This window comes from Thamnophis sirtalis, unplaced genomic scaffold (genome assembly GCF_051295495.1).
Source record: "Thamnophis sirtalis isolate CommonGarterSnake01/CBP01778 unplaced genomic scaffold, rThaSir2_p1.2 scaffold_3, whole genome shotgun sequence".
Lineage (NCBI taxonomy): Eukaryota > Metazoa > Chordata > Lepidosauria > Squamata > Natricidae > Thamnophis > Thamnophis sirtalis.
The window spans coordinates 27713732-27732497 of NW_028261383.1; the positions used below are offsets into that span (position 1 = coordinate 27713732).

The following is an 18766-nucleotide window of genomic DNA, read 5'->3' on the forward strand; positions in this document are numbered from 1 at the left end:
CCTCTGGTGGAAGTTGCTTTTTTTGGCCCAGAAAGCTGGGGAGAGCTCCTAATTTCCTGCGTTTGCTGGCTGCCTCCAGGTAGAGGAAACAGAGGCACAAAATGGGACAATCTCGCCTCAGCCAACTCACCTCAACAATTCGACTTACTTAAAATCATTAAAATCCTTTTAAAAATTATTTTCATTTTTGCCATCCGCGCTTGACTTTGTCAAGAATGTCCTTTGGCATTCCTTCCTTTAATGACTCTCTTGGACCAGTTCTTTGAAAACTCTCGTCCCGTGGCAAGATGGCCGCAGCGGTTTGGCCGTGGCGAATTGGCCACGGCGAGTTCTCGTAGATCCACAGAGGCAAGTGTCCAAAGATTTGGCTGGGTCACGTAAGAAAGTCAGTGAGCACAGGGAGGATTAAAACGGCAAAACGGCACCGGCCTCAGCCTTCACTTCAAAATAAAATCAAGCGAAGAGGATACCCCCCCCTCCCCATCCCACCCACCCCCACCCCGTTCTCTGGTCTCCCACGGTTGTTTCTCCAGCGGATCACGAGAGTCAGACATTGCGGGCGCATCAATTGTGAGGAAAACTTTCAGATCCCCTGGGGCAAAGGTTGTCTTTCTTGTAGAGGTTTCATTTCCTTTCACACCAGGGGACACCGCCCCCCCTCCACCTGCCCCCCCTCTCTCCAGACATGCTTCTTCTGTTTTCTTCTCTCCTTCCACCAACGTGGCATCGCTCTAAGGCAAATTCCTCTTGGAGCGGAGCAGCTTCCGTGTTCCAAAACGACAAGCCGAGAGGAAGTCCACGGTGAGGTGGTGGTGGAAAAAAGGGGAAGTCAGGGGTGGGGCCCAGGAGAAACGGTTTCACATGCAGAAGGGGCAGCGGGACTCAGGTTAAACCTGAGAGGCGGGGAAGCTGCTGCTGTCCGGCAGCACGTCCTGGTGGGCCTCCAGGCGAGCCAGGCGGCTCTGTTCCAGGGCAATCGCTTCCGCCGAATGTTTGCATTTCTCCGAACCGCACTGGCAGGTGAAATATTTGCTTTTGATGTCCCAGAAACGGTCCCCGTAGTCAAATCTGCAGCACAGGTTACAAGGGGGAGGGAAAGAGCATAAAAATGACTTAAGTTCATCTTGAGAACTGGAACTATCTAACTTTTCAAAACCCAGAAGACAAAACATCGCATTGGTCATGTCCAGGGGTGGGCTTCAAAAATTTCAGCAATGGGTTCTCTGCCTGATTGGTGGGTGGGCGTGGCCAAGGTGGGCGTAGCCTACTTGGCCTCCTGCATCATGGCAGGGGGGGGGGGCTCCTTTACTTCATGCCTCAGGATGGAGTTACCGATGGCACTTTAAAGTGCTAAATGTTGAGAGTTACCATGAAGATACATGCAAGGGAGTGCATCTCCCCACCTCCAGCATTCTGAATCTGCAACCGTTTTCTGGATGATTCCATACAATGCTGTTTCATCCTAGATCACTTATGACTAAGCTTTTTGTCCTTGCGTGCCAAAAGCATGCACACATGCCCATACCCATAATACAATGCATACGCAACCGTTCCCCCCCCCGGTGCATACGGACACAACCTCCACCCCCACCCCGGTTTTGGGCTTCAAGTCTCCTTGAAGCCTCCTAGGACCAAAAACGGGGCGCGGGGGGTTAACACCTCCCCCCTGCGCTCTCCCCCCCGTGCATGTGTATGCTGTTACAAGTGTTATGTCTCCATCGTATGCATATTTTTTCCTCTCTAGCATTCCTCTCCATTGTTCAGTGATGCACTTCCTGCCTCTCTAGGATTTGCCTCTATCTGCTCCTGTGAGGCACTTCCTGTCCCTGTTGGATGTATATAGTTATATTCTCGATGGCTTGTATAATGTTTTAACTGTGTTTTGATTAAATAACACGCGTGGCAGAGACCTGAAAATCAGCTGGCTGGTGGGAGGCGCACATGCATGCGCAGTGCAACTGAGCTGGGGCAACGGCTCACGTGCCGGCAGAGAGTCCTCCGTGTGCCACCTATGGCACGCGTGCCATAGGTTCGCCATCACGGTCCTAGATACACACTCAACACACAATTCCCTTAAGACTGACCCAAGTTCTTCACCAGTCTGAATGTCCCGGCTGCTGAAGAAAGCAATGCGGGGGAAGCGCAGGTCCTGGTGCAACATGAAGACTCGGACGGGGATGATATTAGGGTCACACAAGTGGTTGATGAAACGGCTGACATTGCCATAATAACGGGCATCGATGCAGTAAACCTCGCCATCCTGTAGGAGGAAAAACCAAGCATGATCCGAACTCTTCTTCTTCTTTTTTTCAACATTTAACTTTTTAATTAATAATTAGTTTTTTAATTAGAAAAAATAAGTATGAAAAAATAAGAAGAGAGGGAGAGAAAAAGTAGAGATATAGTGTAAGGGGAGAAAAAGAAAAGGGCACTGGTTTCCGACTCTCTTTAGCCAGAGGTGGGTTGCTACCGGTTCACACCGGTTTGAGTGAACTGGTAGCGGAAATTGCAACTGGGTCACTGAACTGATAGGGCCAGCTGGCTGGCCACGCCCCCAAACTGGTTCCCTTGTCATCCATGCAGTTGCTGGCATCTTTTAAAATCCTTTTTAAATGTTTAAATTAAACTAATTTATAGGCAACTGCACACATGCGCAGCGCACTGGCAGTAACGCTGGCAGCAACCCACCCCTGTCTTTAGCATAGTAGAAGATAACATTACAACCACAAATTGTTGCTTTTACACAATATGTACATGCCATTTCTATAATAAGCCTGTTTAATTTACAAAAACAGAATCAAAGTTTCATTCCACCCCCGTTTTAAGCACAAAATCTGGAAGCAATATAGAGACAAAATTAAATACGGTATATTCTCTTCTTTGGATAAAGGAATCAGTTTAACTATCTCTGCTTCTCTTTGCTGCAGGTGATAATATATCATTCATTCTCATTTTTTCAAATCTAGTCTATATATATATATATATATATATATATATATATATATATATATATATATATATATATATATATATATATATATATATATATATATATATATATATATATATATATATTTACAAACTTTGGAGTATTATCCAAACTCTTCTGAATAGTAGTAGAAGAAACCTATGGTTGGAAGGGAACTTACAGATCCATCTTGTCCAATTAGATGATTTAATTGGACTAGACGGTCAAATAAGATGAAACAAGAGGGCAGGAATCCTCAGGACCACCTTTAGCAGATGGCTAAGGAATTCTGGGAGCTGAAGTCCAGCTATCTTAAAACAGTCAAGGTTGAGAAACATTGCAATCTATATATAGGATTCATGGGACTCAGGATTCATGGGGCGAGGTGGTTAGAGTGCAGTACTGCAGGCTGCTACTGCTGACTGCCGGCTGCCTGCAATTTGGCAGATCGAATCTCACCCGGCTCAAGGTTGACTCCGCCTTCCATCCTTCCGAGGTGGGTCAAATGAGGACCCAGATTGTTGGGGGGCCAATAGGCTGACTCTGTAAACCGCTTAAAGAGGGGTGTAAAGCAATTTGAAGCGGTATAGAAATCTAAGTGCTATTGCTATTAGGAGGAATGGAGTTGGCAGGCTGCAAAAGTGCTAGAGATGCCAGCCGTAGGCTGCAAAAACCCAGATGACCTTTAGATGGCAGCAAAAGGTATGCTTTTTTAATCCAGGGGTCCCCAACCCCCTGCTCTCCACTAGCTAGGCTGCGGGCCTGTTTGGAACTGGACTGCATAAGCAGGAGGTGGGCGTCCCTGTGTGTGCTTAGCTCAACTTGTGCAATGGATGGGCGCTGAGGCCTGCTTGCAAAGCTCCATTTGCGCAAACGGTGGGCGCTCACGCTGGTGCATGAAACTCCACTGCACAAATGGAATTCCGCTCGCCCCTCAAATAGAACCCTCTCCTCCCACTGCCAGTCCACCAAGCCGGAAAGGTTGGGGACCATTGCTTTAATGCAGCAGCTCCCAGACTTTTGGGCACCAGGGACTGGTTCCATGGAGAGAGAGGTTTTGCCGTGGATCGGAGGGGGTGTGTGGTGGTTTGTTGCGCTGTCTTCATGGGGCTTCGCTTGTTTGCACGGCCTGGCTTCTTGCCCCATTTTATGGCCACAGTTGTTGAGTGAATCGCTGCAGTTGTTAAGTTAGAAATACGGCTGTTAAAAGTGAATCTCTTTTCCCCACTGACATTGCTGGTCGGAAAGTCGCAAAAGGGGCTCGCACGGCCCCAAGACGCTGCAATCATCATAAATACGAGTCAACGGCAAACGTCAATTTTGATCACGTGACCATGGGGATGCTACAATGGTCATAAATGAGAAAAACGTCATTATTTTCAGTGCTGTTGTAACTTCGAACGGTCACTAAATGAACCGTTGTAAGTCGAGGACTGCCGGTATGAAGATAGGTGTAAGAAACAGTCTTTCTGTCCTCTTGAGCCCCAATTTTTAACTTTACCTTATTGTCTAGATCGAACAGGTATGAATCGTCTTCCCTTACGTCAGCTTCTGCATCAGAAATTAATTCTCCTACATACCTTTCAAGACAAGGACAAACATAACAAAGGGAGGGAGGTTAGAGAGGATGACTTGTCCCCTTAAGCCAGCATGTTACCAAAACCCCCAACCATGAAGGCAGATAGCATTTCTCCCCCACCCCGCCGCCTTTGTTCTGACCTAGGTTTCCCCAGCAGCATGAAGCTGAGTCTGCGTCCCAATAAACCCCTTTCATTTGATTGACAGGGAATTCCTCTCCAGCAGAGTCTTTCCTCTCCCACAGTCTTTCAAGATGGTTCACAATTACCGACCTTTATCAGGCTTGGAGAGTTGCCAGGCCGATATCTTTCAGACGCTGCGATACTTGGCAAGAATGCAGGAAAGAACTAATTGTCTCCTGCAAACTCCACTCCCCTTTTGCTCCTCTTTTATTCCCTTTGGGAGGGGGCGTTCATCGTCCACCTGTGGCCTTACTCCCAAGTCGATCCTTGTTCCTTAGCTGTTCCCTTCGTCTGGCAACTCTGTGCATGCGCACACTGGGAACAGGCTCCAGCTGTTCATCTGCCCCACTGAGGTCCGACTCTGATAACTGTCAGATGGCCCTGGCCTCCTCTCTCTGCCTCTGACACAGAGCCCTCATCAGAGCCTTCCCCAGACTCCAGGACTGGCCCATGTTCCTCCCCAACCTCCTCACTGTTGAAATCTGTTGCCAGTTCCTCTGGCCACTGGCGGGCCACCCCCCCCCCCCCAATATATATAGGAAAGCTCCAGATGAAAAAAAAAAGTTTCACTCACTCGCATATGAAGGTTCCCTGGGGGATGGTCTGAAGGGCTCGGACGCCCCAACCCATTTTCGCCGTTCGGTACAGCTGCAGGCGAACCCTTCAATCAAGAATATAGAATAGAATAGAATTCTTTATTGGCCAAGTGTGATTGGACGCACAAGGAATTGTCTTTGGTGAATATACCAAAGATGCAGTTGTGAAAATGTAAAGCTTTCTTCCCCGGATGTTCTGCTCTATAGAGCCGTGCTTCTCAACCTTAGCAAGTTTTAAATGAGTGAACTTCAACTCCCAGAATTACCTAGTCAGCTATGGTGGTTTTGGGAATTCTGGGAGTTGAAGTCCACTCCTCTGAAAGTTGCTAAGGTTGAGAAAGACTGATATTAAAAATAAAGAGGGAGCCCAATTAAAAAATACTTCTTATTAACAAAACCATCCTGGAGTGAAAGAAATATTTAAACCAGATTTCTTTAATTTGCACCCTTCAGATGTGCTATGCTGCAATTCCCCTCAAATTGCAAATAGTGTGGGATGAGAAAGAACAGGCTATGATATCCACTGGAAGAAAAGTGGGATGTAATATGACCAGCAATAATGAGACAATGACAACAATACTGTTGTTTTCTTTAAAAAACAAACAAAATTCATGTCTATTTGCAATGATACTTGGGAATGATCTTCGGAGATGGGGAAGAGATGCTGCCTAGGGAATGATTAGAGAAGAGAGAGCATAGTCCACAGTTGCATAATGGCAGAGGAAAAAACTGAAAAAGGAACTTCCTTATCTTCTCAGGCTGCCTACTAGATAGCGATCAGACCTGTTAATGTGGCCTTAAAATAAAGTAGGATTAGCTCGTATGGTTATGTTTCCTGTCTCGTCTATCTGGGCAGGCTGTCCCTATTGTGTTGTTGCAACTTGTATAGTGTGTCAAATTTTTCAACTTTCAATTTCCAAACATTAGGGGCCCACAAAAGTTGTGACATGCCTTGGGGACTGGAAAAATATTTCGGTTACTTTAATATAATTTAGATGTCCTTGGTAAGTAACGGCATAAACATCACAATTTTTTAACATTTTGTCTCCCAGTTGCAGTGAATTCCCACATCCATTTCCCCTTTCATTCCCACATGCTACTAATTTCCAAGTCGTGCCGCACCTCACTCAATTTTTGCACGTGTTTTGGCACTGTGTTCCAATAGTTGAGGAGTTCCTACAAAGAGGAGGAAGTCAAACTATTTTCCAAAACACTAAAAGGCAAGACAAGAAACAATACTTGCAAACCAACCAAGGAGAAAAGGAAACTAGAGCTAAGGTAAAAAATTTCCTAACAGTGAGAGCCATCATCCAATGGAACAGTTTCCTTCAGAAGTTATAGAAGGGACTGGAGAATCATTTATCCGAAATGGAATAGGATCTCCTGCTCGAGCAGGGAATTGGACTAAAAGACCTCCTGGGTCCCTTCCTAACTCTATTGTTCTATGTTTTCTTTCTAGTGAGGGAGGGAGAGAGAGAAGTGTGTGAGTGAGTGAGAGAGACAGAGAGATAGACAGAGAGAGAGACAGAGAACACAACTGTGAACAAGGAAGTCCCACTTGGATCACCAAGAAAGGAGGCAGATGGTAATTGGTTTATAAGAAGCTTAAAGGAAAAGATCAATAGAGGGAAGGAATTACGTAGAGTCGGTTTACTGTCATAAATGTTTACATGCATGGATAAAACCCATATGGAACTTTCTTTATGAAACTGATAATGCTAACAAGTGAATGCGTGGTATGTGTGTGTGAGAGAGAGAGGGAGGGGGGAGGGAGGAGGAGAAAGGGGTGTGTGAATGGATAGTCTTCAAGCTCTATATGAACTTCAGTATAACTTCAAACGATCACTAAATGAACTGTTGTAAGTTGAGGACTACCTATATTGTCCTACATATATATGTGAGATAGATAGATAGATAGATAGATAGATAGATAGATAGATAGGTAGGTAGGTAGGTAGGTAGGTAGGTAGGTAGGTAGGTAGGTAGGTCGGTCGGTCGGTCTAGATAGATGATCTAGATAAATAGATAGTTGGACAGATAGGTGGACAGATAGGTGAATAGATAGATAGATAGATAAATGGATGGATGGATGGAGGGTTGGATGGATAGATATTGGCCAGTCACCCAACTAGCTTTTTGCCTAAGCAGGACCAGAACTTGAGGCTTTAGATTCCTGCTCTAGCAGTGTGTAAGTGCTGGACCAACTTGGTCCTCTCCTGGATATTTCAGCCTCTGTTCCTTTAACCCCACCCCCCCACCCCCCAATTTGGCATTTTGTTTTCAGTTTGGGAGACAGTGAAAGCAGTCAAAAGATCTCACTTGATGCCGCCTTGAACAACCCGGTTTTTGCAGTTCCTCCAACAGGTGCAGGCCTGGTTACACTCAAAGATCAAAGGGGGCTCAATCTTGTTGAACTCTTGTAGCAAACGTCCGTCCTGCAAAGAGGGGGGGGAAGGAGGAGTTTTTGACGCGGACAGTTCCGTTGCCATGGTAACAGTCTCCCTTTCGAGGTCTTGGGGATGTGTGGCGGCCTTGTTTTTCCCCTCCACAACTGCTCCCCAAAGGAGCAAGTGTTTGGGAGGGGGGGGGGAAGAGGCATTGTCAACTTCATGTTATCTTAAATTAAAGTCCCAAAGATGTTGTTTTTTTCTTTCAAAAGGCAACTGGGCTTTGTTTTTCCTTGAAGGCGTTTTGCTTCTCATCCAAGAAGCTTCTTCAGTTCTTGACTGAAAAAAACACACCTTTGGGACAACCATGACCTGGGTGACTGAGGATCTCCACAGGCTCTTAAATTAAAGGTTCCTCTCAATCGGCCAAGAATCATTTAGGCCTCACTTTTTCACATGGTTAGGGGCAGCTCTAGAGGGCGATGCTCATCTCCATTTCAAAGCTGAAGAACCAACGCGGCTCTCTTAATAAATTGGACTTTTGAGGAATACTTTGCCCTGGACTCTTGATTTAATTTTGGATGCTATTTGGAATCCAGGCAGTGTGGGCTTCAACAATCCACGCTGCTTGCGCAATCCTGGAACTTGAAGTCTACACTTCTTAAAAGTTGCTGTGGTTAAGAAACACTGGATTAGAACAATATATATATATAATCCGCATAGTGACTGCAGATCCCTCTTTTTCTTAAATGTCCAAACAGATAAAGATAAAGGTCCCCCTTGCACATATGTGCTACAGGCATGAAATCCTCTTATCTTTGCTTGTTCGGTAGCGGGAGCACATGCGCAGAGCATGCATGATAACGTCTGGGTGGGTGGGTGGAGCCTCGCTCTACTGCCACTACTGGTTTGCCTGAACTGGTGCGAACCGGCAGAATACCACCTCTGATGTGCTAGTCGTTCCCAACTCTAGGGGGCGGTGCTCATCTCCGTTTCAAAGCCAAAGAGCCAGCGCTGTCCGAAGACGTCTCCGTGGCCATGTGGCCAGCATGACTAAATGCCGAAGGCTCACGGAACGCTGTTCCCTTCCCACCAAAGGTGGTTCCTATTTTTCTACTTGCATTTTTACATGCTTTCGAACTGCTAGGTTGGCAGAAGCTGAGACAAGTAATGGGAGCTCACTCCATTATGCTGCGCCCGGAATTTGACCTGCTGAACTGCCGACCTTCTGATCAACAAGCTTAGCCACTGAGCCACCGCATCCCTTTTAAGAAATGTATTATTAAGTATTAAAAACCCAGGGAAACTGGTTAGCAAATGAAGACTGCGGCTGGGTGACATCCCTCATAGGCATCCAAGTGGAATTTTTTTCACACCTCTCTCAGTCTGAGGTTTCTAGTTTGCTAAACGGACTCTTCTGCCCCACACAAAGGTAACCACCTCACCTTGTCATACCAGCAGCGGATGCTGAGCTGTCCACAGAGACAGTTGCTGGAGGAACAGTCGTCCTGGCACGTGCAATGCTGCCAAGGTAAGAAGAAGAAAGGTGAGAACAGAGGCGTCATGGCAGGTGATGGTACTAAACATCATCCAGCTTCTATTCCGATGTTTTTCCAATGGTGGTAAACCTGAAGACTTCAACTCCCAGAATTATGTGGGCTGGGGAAATCCACCTGACTTAAAGTTGCCAAAGTTGAACAAACACTGCTCTAGGCCAGTGGTCACCAACTAGTGGTCCATGGACCACTGGTGGTCCGTGAGAAAATTTTGGTGGTCCACAGAAAAATTATTTGCATTTTGTATACTGAACTAAATCAGGAGTCCTCAAACTACGGCCCCTGAGCTGGATATATGCAATGACCGCTTGTGTTGCTGCAGAGAGTCTCCCGCTTTGGGGTCTTTGTTTGCAGGTTGGAGGGAGGCAGAAATTCCAACTTGGGGTCTGCTTCAGCCTCCTGGTGTGGGGCTTTGGGTGAAGGCTGGAGGAACCACTGGTGGCAAAGAGCTGGAGGGCCTTCTTCCACTGTGGCTATACTGGGAACTGGCTGACCATCTCAGTCCGCTGAGCCTCCAGGGGCTGGTACCTGCTGTTGCCCTCCCACAGGTCTTCCCTTTGCTTGGAAAGCCTATGCTCATAGTCCTCAGTGAGGTGCTTCTGCTGAGCCTCCTTCTCGGTCAGATCCAATTTGAACCGAGCCAGCTGTTTTGCCAACTCTTTCTCATGGTGGCTGCTTCGCTCCAACAACTGCTCCCTATTGGGGCCATGAATCTCAGAGACTCTGTGCCCGGTCTTTCCTTGCACAGCACTGCGTTTGGAAAATATTTACATGGCAGCTTTCCAAGCTAGATAAGGTCTGTGGTCATAAATATTCCTTTGAAAGACTGTTTGCCAGGCCTTTGCTGAATGTGAATGAGAGGAATTCACATTCGTTTAATAAAAGGGGTTTTGTCCGGACCAGGACTCTGCCTCATGCTTTTTGGGGAAGCCTAGCTCAGAACAAATCCTTTCCATCACTTTGTTCAACCGAACAACCAGGAATCAGATCAGAGACCTTTTGCCTTGCAAAGCATCTGCTCTCCCACCACGCCAGGGTCCTCCCGCCTCCCCAGCTAAAATAACTCTCCAGAGCCAGGCTATGCTTCTTGCCTTTGACTTTTGCTTTCCCCTCTGTTGGCCATGCCCAGGAGCCCCACTGCTTCAGGACGGATCCAAAGGATACCTGTAAGTGGGTGATATTGCGATCAATGTTCATGGTGGAAGTCTCGCAGTTTTCCGAGATGTACTTGTAGTCATCTGGGCAGGGTTCATCATCCACAGAGTTGACACAGGGAATGGGCACGTTTTCGTAGCCCCGAGCCACATCCCTGGTTAAAGAAAAAGGGCAGAACGTATGATGGATGCCATTTTTAAGCACACAGCCCTGCTTTAACGTAATTTGCTTCCATTTTTATCTTGCTAACTGATATTCCATCCTGGAATTAAAATGAGTATTTACTGTGGATGACCACTGGACAGTCTTTGTAAGCCTCGGTCATTTTATTTTTATTTTATTTCTCGCAACCTATTCCCTTTATTGGAATACTGCATTTCATTTTGGTCACCACAATGTAGAAAAGATGTGGAGACTCTAGAAAGAGTGCAGAGAAGAGCAACAAAGATGATTAGGGGACAGGAGACTAAAACATATGAAGAATTGTTGCAGGAACTGTATATGTTTTTTTTAATGAGAAGAAGGACTAGGGGAGACATGATAGCAGTGTCCCAATATCTCACGGATTGCCACAAAGAAGAGGGAGTCAAACTATTCTCCAAGGCACCTAAGGGTGGAACAAGAAGCAATGGGTGGAAACTAATCAAGGAGAGAAGCAACTTAGAACTGAGGAGAAATTTCTTGACAGTTAGAACAATTAATCAGTGGAACAGCTTACCTCCAGAAGTTGTGAATACTCCAGCACTGGAAGACTTTAAGAAAATGTTGGATAGCCATTTGTCTCGAACGGTATAGGGTTTCCTGCCTAGGCAGGGGGTTGGACTAGAAGATCTCCAAGGTCCTTTCCAACTTTGCTATTGTATTGAATAACAGAATTGGAAGAGACCTTTGAGGTCTTCTAATCCAACCCCCTGCTTAGGTAGGAAACCCTAAAACACTTCAGACAAATGGTATCCAATGATTAGGAGATGGAGGCTAAAACATATGAAGAACGGTTGCAGGAACTGGGTATATCTAGTCTGATGAAAAGAAGGAGTAGGACAACATGATAGCAGTGTTCCAATATTTGACGGACAGCCACAAAGAAGAGGGACTCAAGCTATTCTCGAAAGCATCTGAGAGCAGAACAAGAAGCAATGGGTGAAAACTAATCAAGGAGAGAAGCAACTTAGAACTGAGGAGAAATTTCCTGACAGTTAGAACAATTAATCAGTGGAACAGCTTGCCTCCAGAAGTTGTGAATGCCCCAACACTGGAAGTCTTTAAGAAGATGTTGGATAGCCATTTGTCTGAAACGGTATAGGGTTAGGGGAGGTGCTAAGGTGCATGCCCACGTTGTGCACGTCCATGTGGATGCCGCTGGGCCTGTTCCAACTATACTGGTTGGAACAGGATCCGGAACCACCACTGCGCCTCACCCCTTACCTGCTGATGATACGTTCTGTGCGCACCGAACGGTTAAGGATGCCTTGGCGGATCTTGCGGTTGAGTTGAAGGGCAAACCAAACATCTGAATTCTCCAAGGTCAGGTCCACGGGCAAATCCCCCTCCTTATTCCGTATTTCAGTGTCAGCGCCCCTTGATAGGAACAAGCTGTGCAAGGAAGGAGGATGTAGTAGATTAGAACAGGGGTCTTCAACTTCGGCAACTTTAAGACCTGCGGACTTCAACTCCCAGAGTTCCTCAGCCAGCTGGCTGAGGAACTCTGGGAGTTGAAGTCCACAAGTCTTAAAGTTGCCGAGGTTGGAGATCCATTTGATTAGTCATTACAATAGCCCTGAAAAAGGGACTTCAGACCATTTTTCACACTTATGACCGTTGCCGCATCCCCGTGGTCATGTGACCAAAATTCAGAAGCTTGGCAACTCACTCATATTTATGAGGGTTGTAGTGTCCCTGGGTCCTTCTGACAAAGTCAGTGGGGAAGCCAGATTCATTTAACAACAGTATTACTAAGTTAACAGCTGGAGTGATTCACTTAACCACTGTGGCAAGAAAAGTCCTAACTTGCGGCAAAAACCACGGAACAAATGTCTTGCTTAACGACAGAAGTTTGGGGCTCAATTGTGGTCCCAAGTGAAGGACTATTTATACAGTTTGACAATAAAGTAGAATTAGCTGATCGGCATGTGATGCTTATCTGGTTTGCCCTGCGAGGCTTATCTGGTTGCTTTTATATGGAAAACAGGGTATCTGCAGGCAAAGGCCTTGCAATGGCTAATCCCCCCGCCCCCTGGGTCTCGCGATACAGGATCCGAAATGGAAACTTGTCGGTTGTTGCTCAGCTCTGCCTGTTGCTTACAGGACACAATCGTGGTAGCTCTCCCGGGCCGCTATATGCAGAGGTGTGTCTCCGTGGAAATTGACGGCGTGGAGGTCACACTGGGCATTAAGTAAGACTTCGGCAATCTCCGCACTTCCTGTGAAGGAGGCCCAGTGCAAGCAGATGTTCTCCTCCTGGATGGAAGGAGAGGAAGGCATTAAGGAAGAGTCAAAGGCAACAGGCAGGCCATCCAAACGTCCGTTATGTCCCCTCGTGGATGCCAGTAAAGATGTGCAGACGCTCTCCTCTATCACTCTCTCTCAGCAGTTGCTGTCAGGCCTGCAGCCATCTTTTCTTCTGGACCTTTGGCCTGCCACACTTTCTATTATTCTGTTCTGCATTTTCTATGTGGGAAAATGGGAGGGGGGATTGTGCGGAGTTAGATGCCATGTAGCCATAACAACATTCTTTCTAGAAAGCCAAGGTCATCCTTTGTCTCTGCACCTCTGCGCCAGACCGGAACTGGATGGGTGGAACTGCTAGCATGGAAGTGGGAGATTGGACCATGTGATGGAGTTGTGGGTGTGGGGACAAGATCTTGAACTTTCAACTAGGTGGGAAAAACAGGGTAGTTTTCAGATTCGGGTTTTCCCAGATGTGCCAATATGGCTCTCTTAATAAATTGGACCTTTGAGCAATTATTTGCCTTGGACTCTGATTTACTTTTGGATGCTATTTGGAACCCTGACAGTTGCCATAGGAGGGATTCCAAAAGTCAAGATGGCAACCCTGACTAGCAGTGAATGTCCATCAACCTTGCATGCATGTACAAAAAAAATGAGACTTCAATGGCACTGCCCTATCTACCATGTGACTCGTTTTACTCACTTTGCCCCTTAGCAGTGTCACTTACCTAATTGCAAGGATTTCCTTTTATGCAAGGGCCCAGCAGCAGTGGGGTGGCCTAAGCCAGAGGTCTCATAGCACTTAGGCTTATACACCGCTTCACAGTGCTTTACACTCCCTCTCTAAGTGCTTAACAGAATCAGCATATTGCCTCCAACAATCAGGGTCCTCATTTTACCGACCTCGGAAGTTGGAACGCAATTTTGGTGTCAGCCTACATCTTCATTTGCTGTCTGCTGTCATGGAAATGATGGGAGCAGGAGCAATGGGCACTTGGACAGGGTGGGTGGGTGGGGTGGCGGGAACGTGCAGGAGGTGAAAGTGGAAATTTGCCAGCAGCAATGAAACTACCAGCTTGGACTACCATCCCCAAGGCCAACTGTCCTAGCTTTGGAATGCAGAAGGGAGGAACAGCATACCTGAATCAGAGACTTTCCCAAAACATCTTCTTGGCCGATGATTGGACTCTGGTTGCCTAGTTACAAAGGGTGGGGGGCTCTAAAGTTTGTTTCAGTTTGTTGTTTCACATGTTTTTGCTTCAGATCGTGTCTGACTTAGCTGTATTCTGTTCTTTACAAGTAAAGTATCTTTTCTCTATTTTTAAGGGAGTCGAGGGTTTTTCTTCCTAGGGATTGAATAGAGGCAGTCCTGACACTTTAAGTGTCAACTTTAAGACTTGGAGATCCCGGGATGAATCAACCTTGTCCATTCTGTTATGTGAATAAATCTAACCAGAGATTTCCACTCCTCCTCCCTCCCCCCGGGATGCTTCCCCAGGAAACCCAAACTCACGTACGTTGTCAGTCAAGGTGACATCAGCTCCTCGGGTAAGCAACATACGGATCACCTCAATGTGTTTGTGCTCGGCAGCCCAGATAATGGGGGTCCAACCTCCATTATCCTAAGCAAAAAACAAGAAGAACAAGCATTGTGTGAAGGCCAACAATCTGACTATTATAACACCTGGGAATTATTTTATCAATGATTAGAGAATAAATTGAAAAGTGGAAAAAAGCAGAGGAATGAAATAAGAAAATGTTTTAATAAAGTTAAATAAGTTGAGAGGATTGTTATAGTATTAGGTACAGTATATATTAGTATTAAGTTAAGAATAGATAAAATAATAAATATTCCTTGGTTACAATGTAAAGTAGAGAGTATACAGCTTGTGTAACAGTGTAAATGTGCTGTCGTCTCAAAATAACGCAACACACAGCCATTAATGTCTAAACTGGTGGCAAGATATACTTAAATATTTACAAAATGTGAGGGGGTGTACTCACTTCTGTGATACACTGTAGCTGTAAACTGTAATTGTTATTGCATAAAATATTTGCACAAAATATATGTACCCAGACGACAGACTGTTTAATGGAAGATGATGTTTGAATAAAAAAAAAACCATTGTGTTAAGGCCCAGGGAGAGCTGGGTGAAGCTGGTAGCCACTGTCAGCAACCGAGGAAAACAGCTTCCCCACTTACCTGGGCGTTGACGTCCACCTGTCCCGTGGAGAGGAGCAAGCTGACCATCTCCACATTTCCATTCTTGGCAGCATGATGAAGACAGGTAGATCCATCATCCTCCTTTTGGCAGTAACATCAGGGAGAATAAAATAGCATTAATTTAAGTTGCATGTCGGCATTTCCTCTCTCCGTAGTGATTCCTTCCCTACTTTTATCATTCTCATAAAATACTGATGGAATCCTGAACTCTAGTCCCACAAGAATGGCCTCACGCTTTGGATTTATGAACTACACTAATCTTTGTGTGATTTTTTTTTTTTTGGCTTTATCTCAGGGTCTTTGATAAGCTAGTCAATATGGTTTGTATACAATGGTTTAGTATTATGTGCAATCCAGCCCACTCTGACAGGCTCAACAAACCATATGCAAACTCCTAAAGTTGCCATAGGGAGAAAAGGTGGGGAACACATTCCACGCATACTTTCGGCTAGTTGGATCTCAGATTACCGCAGATTTGGGAAGGGTGCACCTCACTGGGGAATGTGATTTCTGACACAGACAGAGGGGAGGGAAGGAACAGGGGTAAAGTTCAGCTATATTGCAAATAAGGTTAAGATCTGACTGCACAAAAAAGACATTGTCAAAATGCTCCTAATAAATGACTGGTTTTCTTTTGAAATTTGACTTGAGGCTCAAGAATCAATTAGGGTATTTTTGGGAAACCTGACACCACGGTTGAAACAAACCTAGGGTAATATAAAGGTTTAATCCTGTCACTGAATAATTCTATTAAACCAGAGGGAATAGCATTGTTAATCCAGGTTGTTGGAAATGTGTGGTCTGCTTTGGAAAAGGTAGCATTTTATGGAGCAATATATCTTAGGATTTCTGTCAATCAATCCTGTGATATCTTACAATAATATATCACATTGCTTATTTCAGTATTTCTCAAATCTTGGCAACTTTAGGATGCGTGGACTCCAATTCCCATACTCGCCAGGGAATTCTGTGAGTGGAAATCTGCACATCTTAAAGTTGCCAAGGCTGAGAAACATAGAGGTTTCAGTGGTGAACTAGTGACTATTGATTAAAATATAAGATAGTTTTTTAAAAAAATTCTAGTTTCTATGTTTGATTTTCTTAAGATTAAATACTGTTTTGTTACCCAAAAAGATTTTTTTAAAGAAGCATTTCTGAGGCTGACTGTCATGTTTTTGAGGAAAAATCATTTCAATAGAGAGCAAGCCAATTAACACACATATATTTGTTTCTCTACCAAAGTATGATTTTTCTCAAACATAACACAGGGTGCAAAGACATGATACCACCAGTTACTTCATATATATTATGTTGAAGAGTCTTGCCTTTTTAAAAGCAGCAAGACAACATAGAAATGAAACTATGTGTTGTGGCCCAGCAGGAGCCGTTGGAGCTGCAAACAGACTCCGACAGTGAGGGGCCCTATAAGTCGGCTCTGGAAGATGGACCCTCGACAGGGTTCAGACTCCGAGCAGGGACCAGAGAGGCTGGTTGGCCACTAGGAGGCACTTGAGGTGTGGAGCAACGGTGAAAGCCAAAGGGAGTTGGTCCAGGACGCCAGGCAAAGGCGGGCAGATAAGCGCCGAGAGCAACTACGCAGATACAGAAGATAATTGGACCCAGGTGGTTGTAATTAGGCTCCTCCCAAGAGAGTATATAAGGAGATACTTTGGGAGGAGGCTGTTTGCAGGATTCAACTAATATACCAACACTGGAGAAGCTCTTGTGTGTATTTCTTATCTTGGAAGTCTGGATTGCTGCCAAAGTCTTGTCGGTGTGTTAATTTACTGTGAATAAATTGTCTAGCAGTAATCTTTGTGTCGGAGTGCCTCGGCGTACAGAGGGGGGTGGGTGGGTCAGAACACTATGGCATACCAAAACAATTGAACACATGCAATTTCTTTTTGACACACATCAATTAAGGGCACAGGACTGTTCCAGAAGAAAAAAGTTGCACTGACTCCCTTTAATAAAATATCCCCCACCTCACCCCATTCCACTCCCTTCCACACAGCTCTCCTTCCACCAAAAGATCATTTTAAAAATCATTTATCTCCTCACCTTTGTGTACACACAGCCACCCCTCTTGACCAAGTAACGTGCTAGTTCCACATGGTTGTTTGCAACTGCTTCCATTAAAGGGGTTCGACGCAACTTGTCCACCGTATTTATGTTGGCTCCAGCCTGCCAGAGAAAACATTAATGATTTATTACTAATTGATTTGTTGACGCGTTTAACTGGTATATAGGTAGTCCTTGTTTAGTGATTGGCTTGGATCGCAACAAGTTTGCAATTCCCGAGTTAAGAAAAAATAATGTTGCCACCAGTGCTTATACTTAGGACAACAAAAGTTTTCCGTGCGAAACTGATTAAGGTTCGGTCAGTTTCAGCAGCATGTGGGAGACTGCCCGGGAAGGTTCTAATCAACTAATTAAGGTCCCAGAGCAGAGCTTGTTAATTAGCACTTTTTAGGAAAGGGCTATGGACCATATACCTTCTTCAACTCAAAAAGTTGGTGAAAGATGCTTATTTACTTCTTGCTCAGGGGTTGATGTTGACACTCTTGTTAGGAATATAATCTAACGGTTGGGTTGGCAATATATAAATCATGTAACAATGTTGTATCTGTTTCTTTAAATCTTACTGTAAAATGTGATTGGTTGCTGTTTTTCCTCAATTGGCCATAAGAGGGAGCCAGAATGTCTGTTAGCTCTCTGTTTTGTTAGATGCTGGGCTGAACTGAACTGATCTGAGTGCCGTGAGCTATTGTAAGTTTTGCAACTGTTAGCAAACTTTGTGTCCTGAACTGGTTATATGATACTGGACTATGTTATTTGGATTATCCCTTAACTGAAAGACATTGATGACTGACTGTCTTATCCGTGTGTGACTTGGACTGTTTGATGGACTCTGATACCTCTATTTCCACGAAAGTAAAAGCCTATTTAAACTGCAGTGTCTCTGTATGCTGGTTTGTGTGTTCTCCAACACAACTCTCACAACGCTTCGCTGAAAGTACTCGCTCTCCCAACGGGGAGCTTACCTAACAAATCTAAAAGTCAAGCCCAGGACATATGAAGGAAAAAAGAAAACCCAGAGGCCCAGGTTTATACACACACACACACACACCTGCAGCAAAACATGACAGATTTCCATGTAGCCCTTCTGTGCTGCAGCATGCAGTGGGAAACGCTTGCTTTGTTGCTCGGTCTGGAAATTGGGGTCTAAGCTGTCTACTGAATGGGGGGGAAAAAAGAGAGAGAGAGAAGATAAGTGACAATGAAAAAGAAAAGAGAACAAAGACTTGCCCCAATTGGCTAGATTAATGAAAAATAAAATGGTAAGCTTTAACCCCCATAAGGAAACGCTGAAAAAAATAGCTCTCTTTCGCGAACTCTTCACATCTGGCCAGGGAATTCTGGGAGTTGAAGTCCAGACATCTTAAAGTTGCTAAGGTTAGAAAAACACTTATAGAGGAAACTCAATAGAATCCCCTTATTCCTATTACGCAGGGTTGTCAAATGGAAGGCCCGGGAGCCGGAGCCGGCCTGCAGAATGCTTAGATTTGGCCAGCGGAGCCACCCTGGAAACAGTAAGGAACCAGTTCGGGTGCCTCTGCCAGCGAAAACAGAGCTCGAGAGCCCATTTTTGCTGGCAGAGTGCTCGGGTCA

The 18766-nt window shown here is 45.2% G+C and overlaps 1 protein-coding gene across 2 annotated transcripts in view; it reads right to left on the reverse strand.

Moving 5' to 3' along the window:
• Positions 1 to 681: 681 nt before the first annotated feature.
• Positions 682 to 18766, reverse strand: part of EHMT2 (euchromatic histone lysine methyltransferase 2) — a 42836-nt gene continuing 24751 nt past the window's right edge. Inside the window, exons 16-28 of one of the 2 annotated variants that reach the window (XM_087708448.1) lie at positions 18225 to 18331; positions 17156 to 17278; positions 15074 to 15175; positions 14388 to 14492; positions 12725 to 12879; positions 11848 to 12015; positions 10432 to 10576; positions 9157 to 9234; positions 7644 to 7759; positions 5303 to 5389; positions 4470 to 4548; positions 2085 to 2260; positions 682 to 1068 (exon numbers count right to left, since the gene is read on the reverse strand). In XM_087708448.1, coding sequence (XP_087564574.1) covers positions 888 to 1068; positions 2085 to 2260; positions 4470 to 4548; positions 5303 to 5389; positions 7644 to 7759; positions 9157 to 9234; positions 10432 to 10576; positions 11848 to 12015; positions 12725 to 12879; positions 14388 to 14492; positions 15074 to 15175; positions 17156 to 17278; positions 18225 to 18331 — 1622 coding nt within the window. In that variant the 3' untranslated portion in view covers positions 682 to 887. Of the gene's footprint in view, positions 1069 to 2084; positions 2261 to 3074; positions 4312 to 4469; positions 4549 to 5302; positions 5390 to 7643; positions 7760 to 9156; positions 9235 to 10431; positions 10577 to 11847; positions 12016 to 12724; positions 12880 to 14387; positions 14493 to 15073; positions 15176 to 17155; positions 17279 to 18224; positions 18332 to 18766 lie in introns of those variants that run through there. The other variant, XM_087708449.1, reaches the window with a different exon arrangement.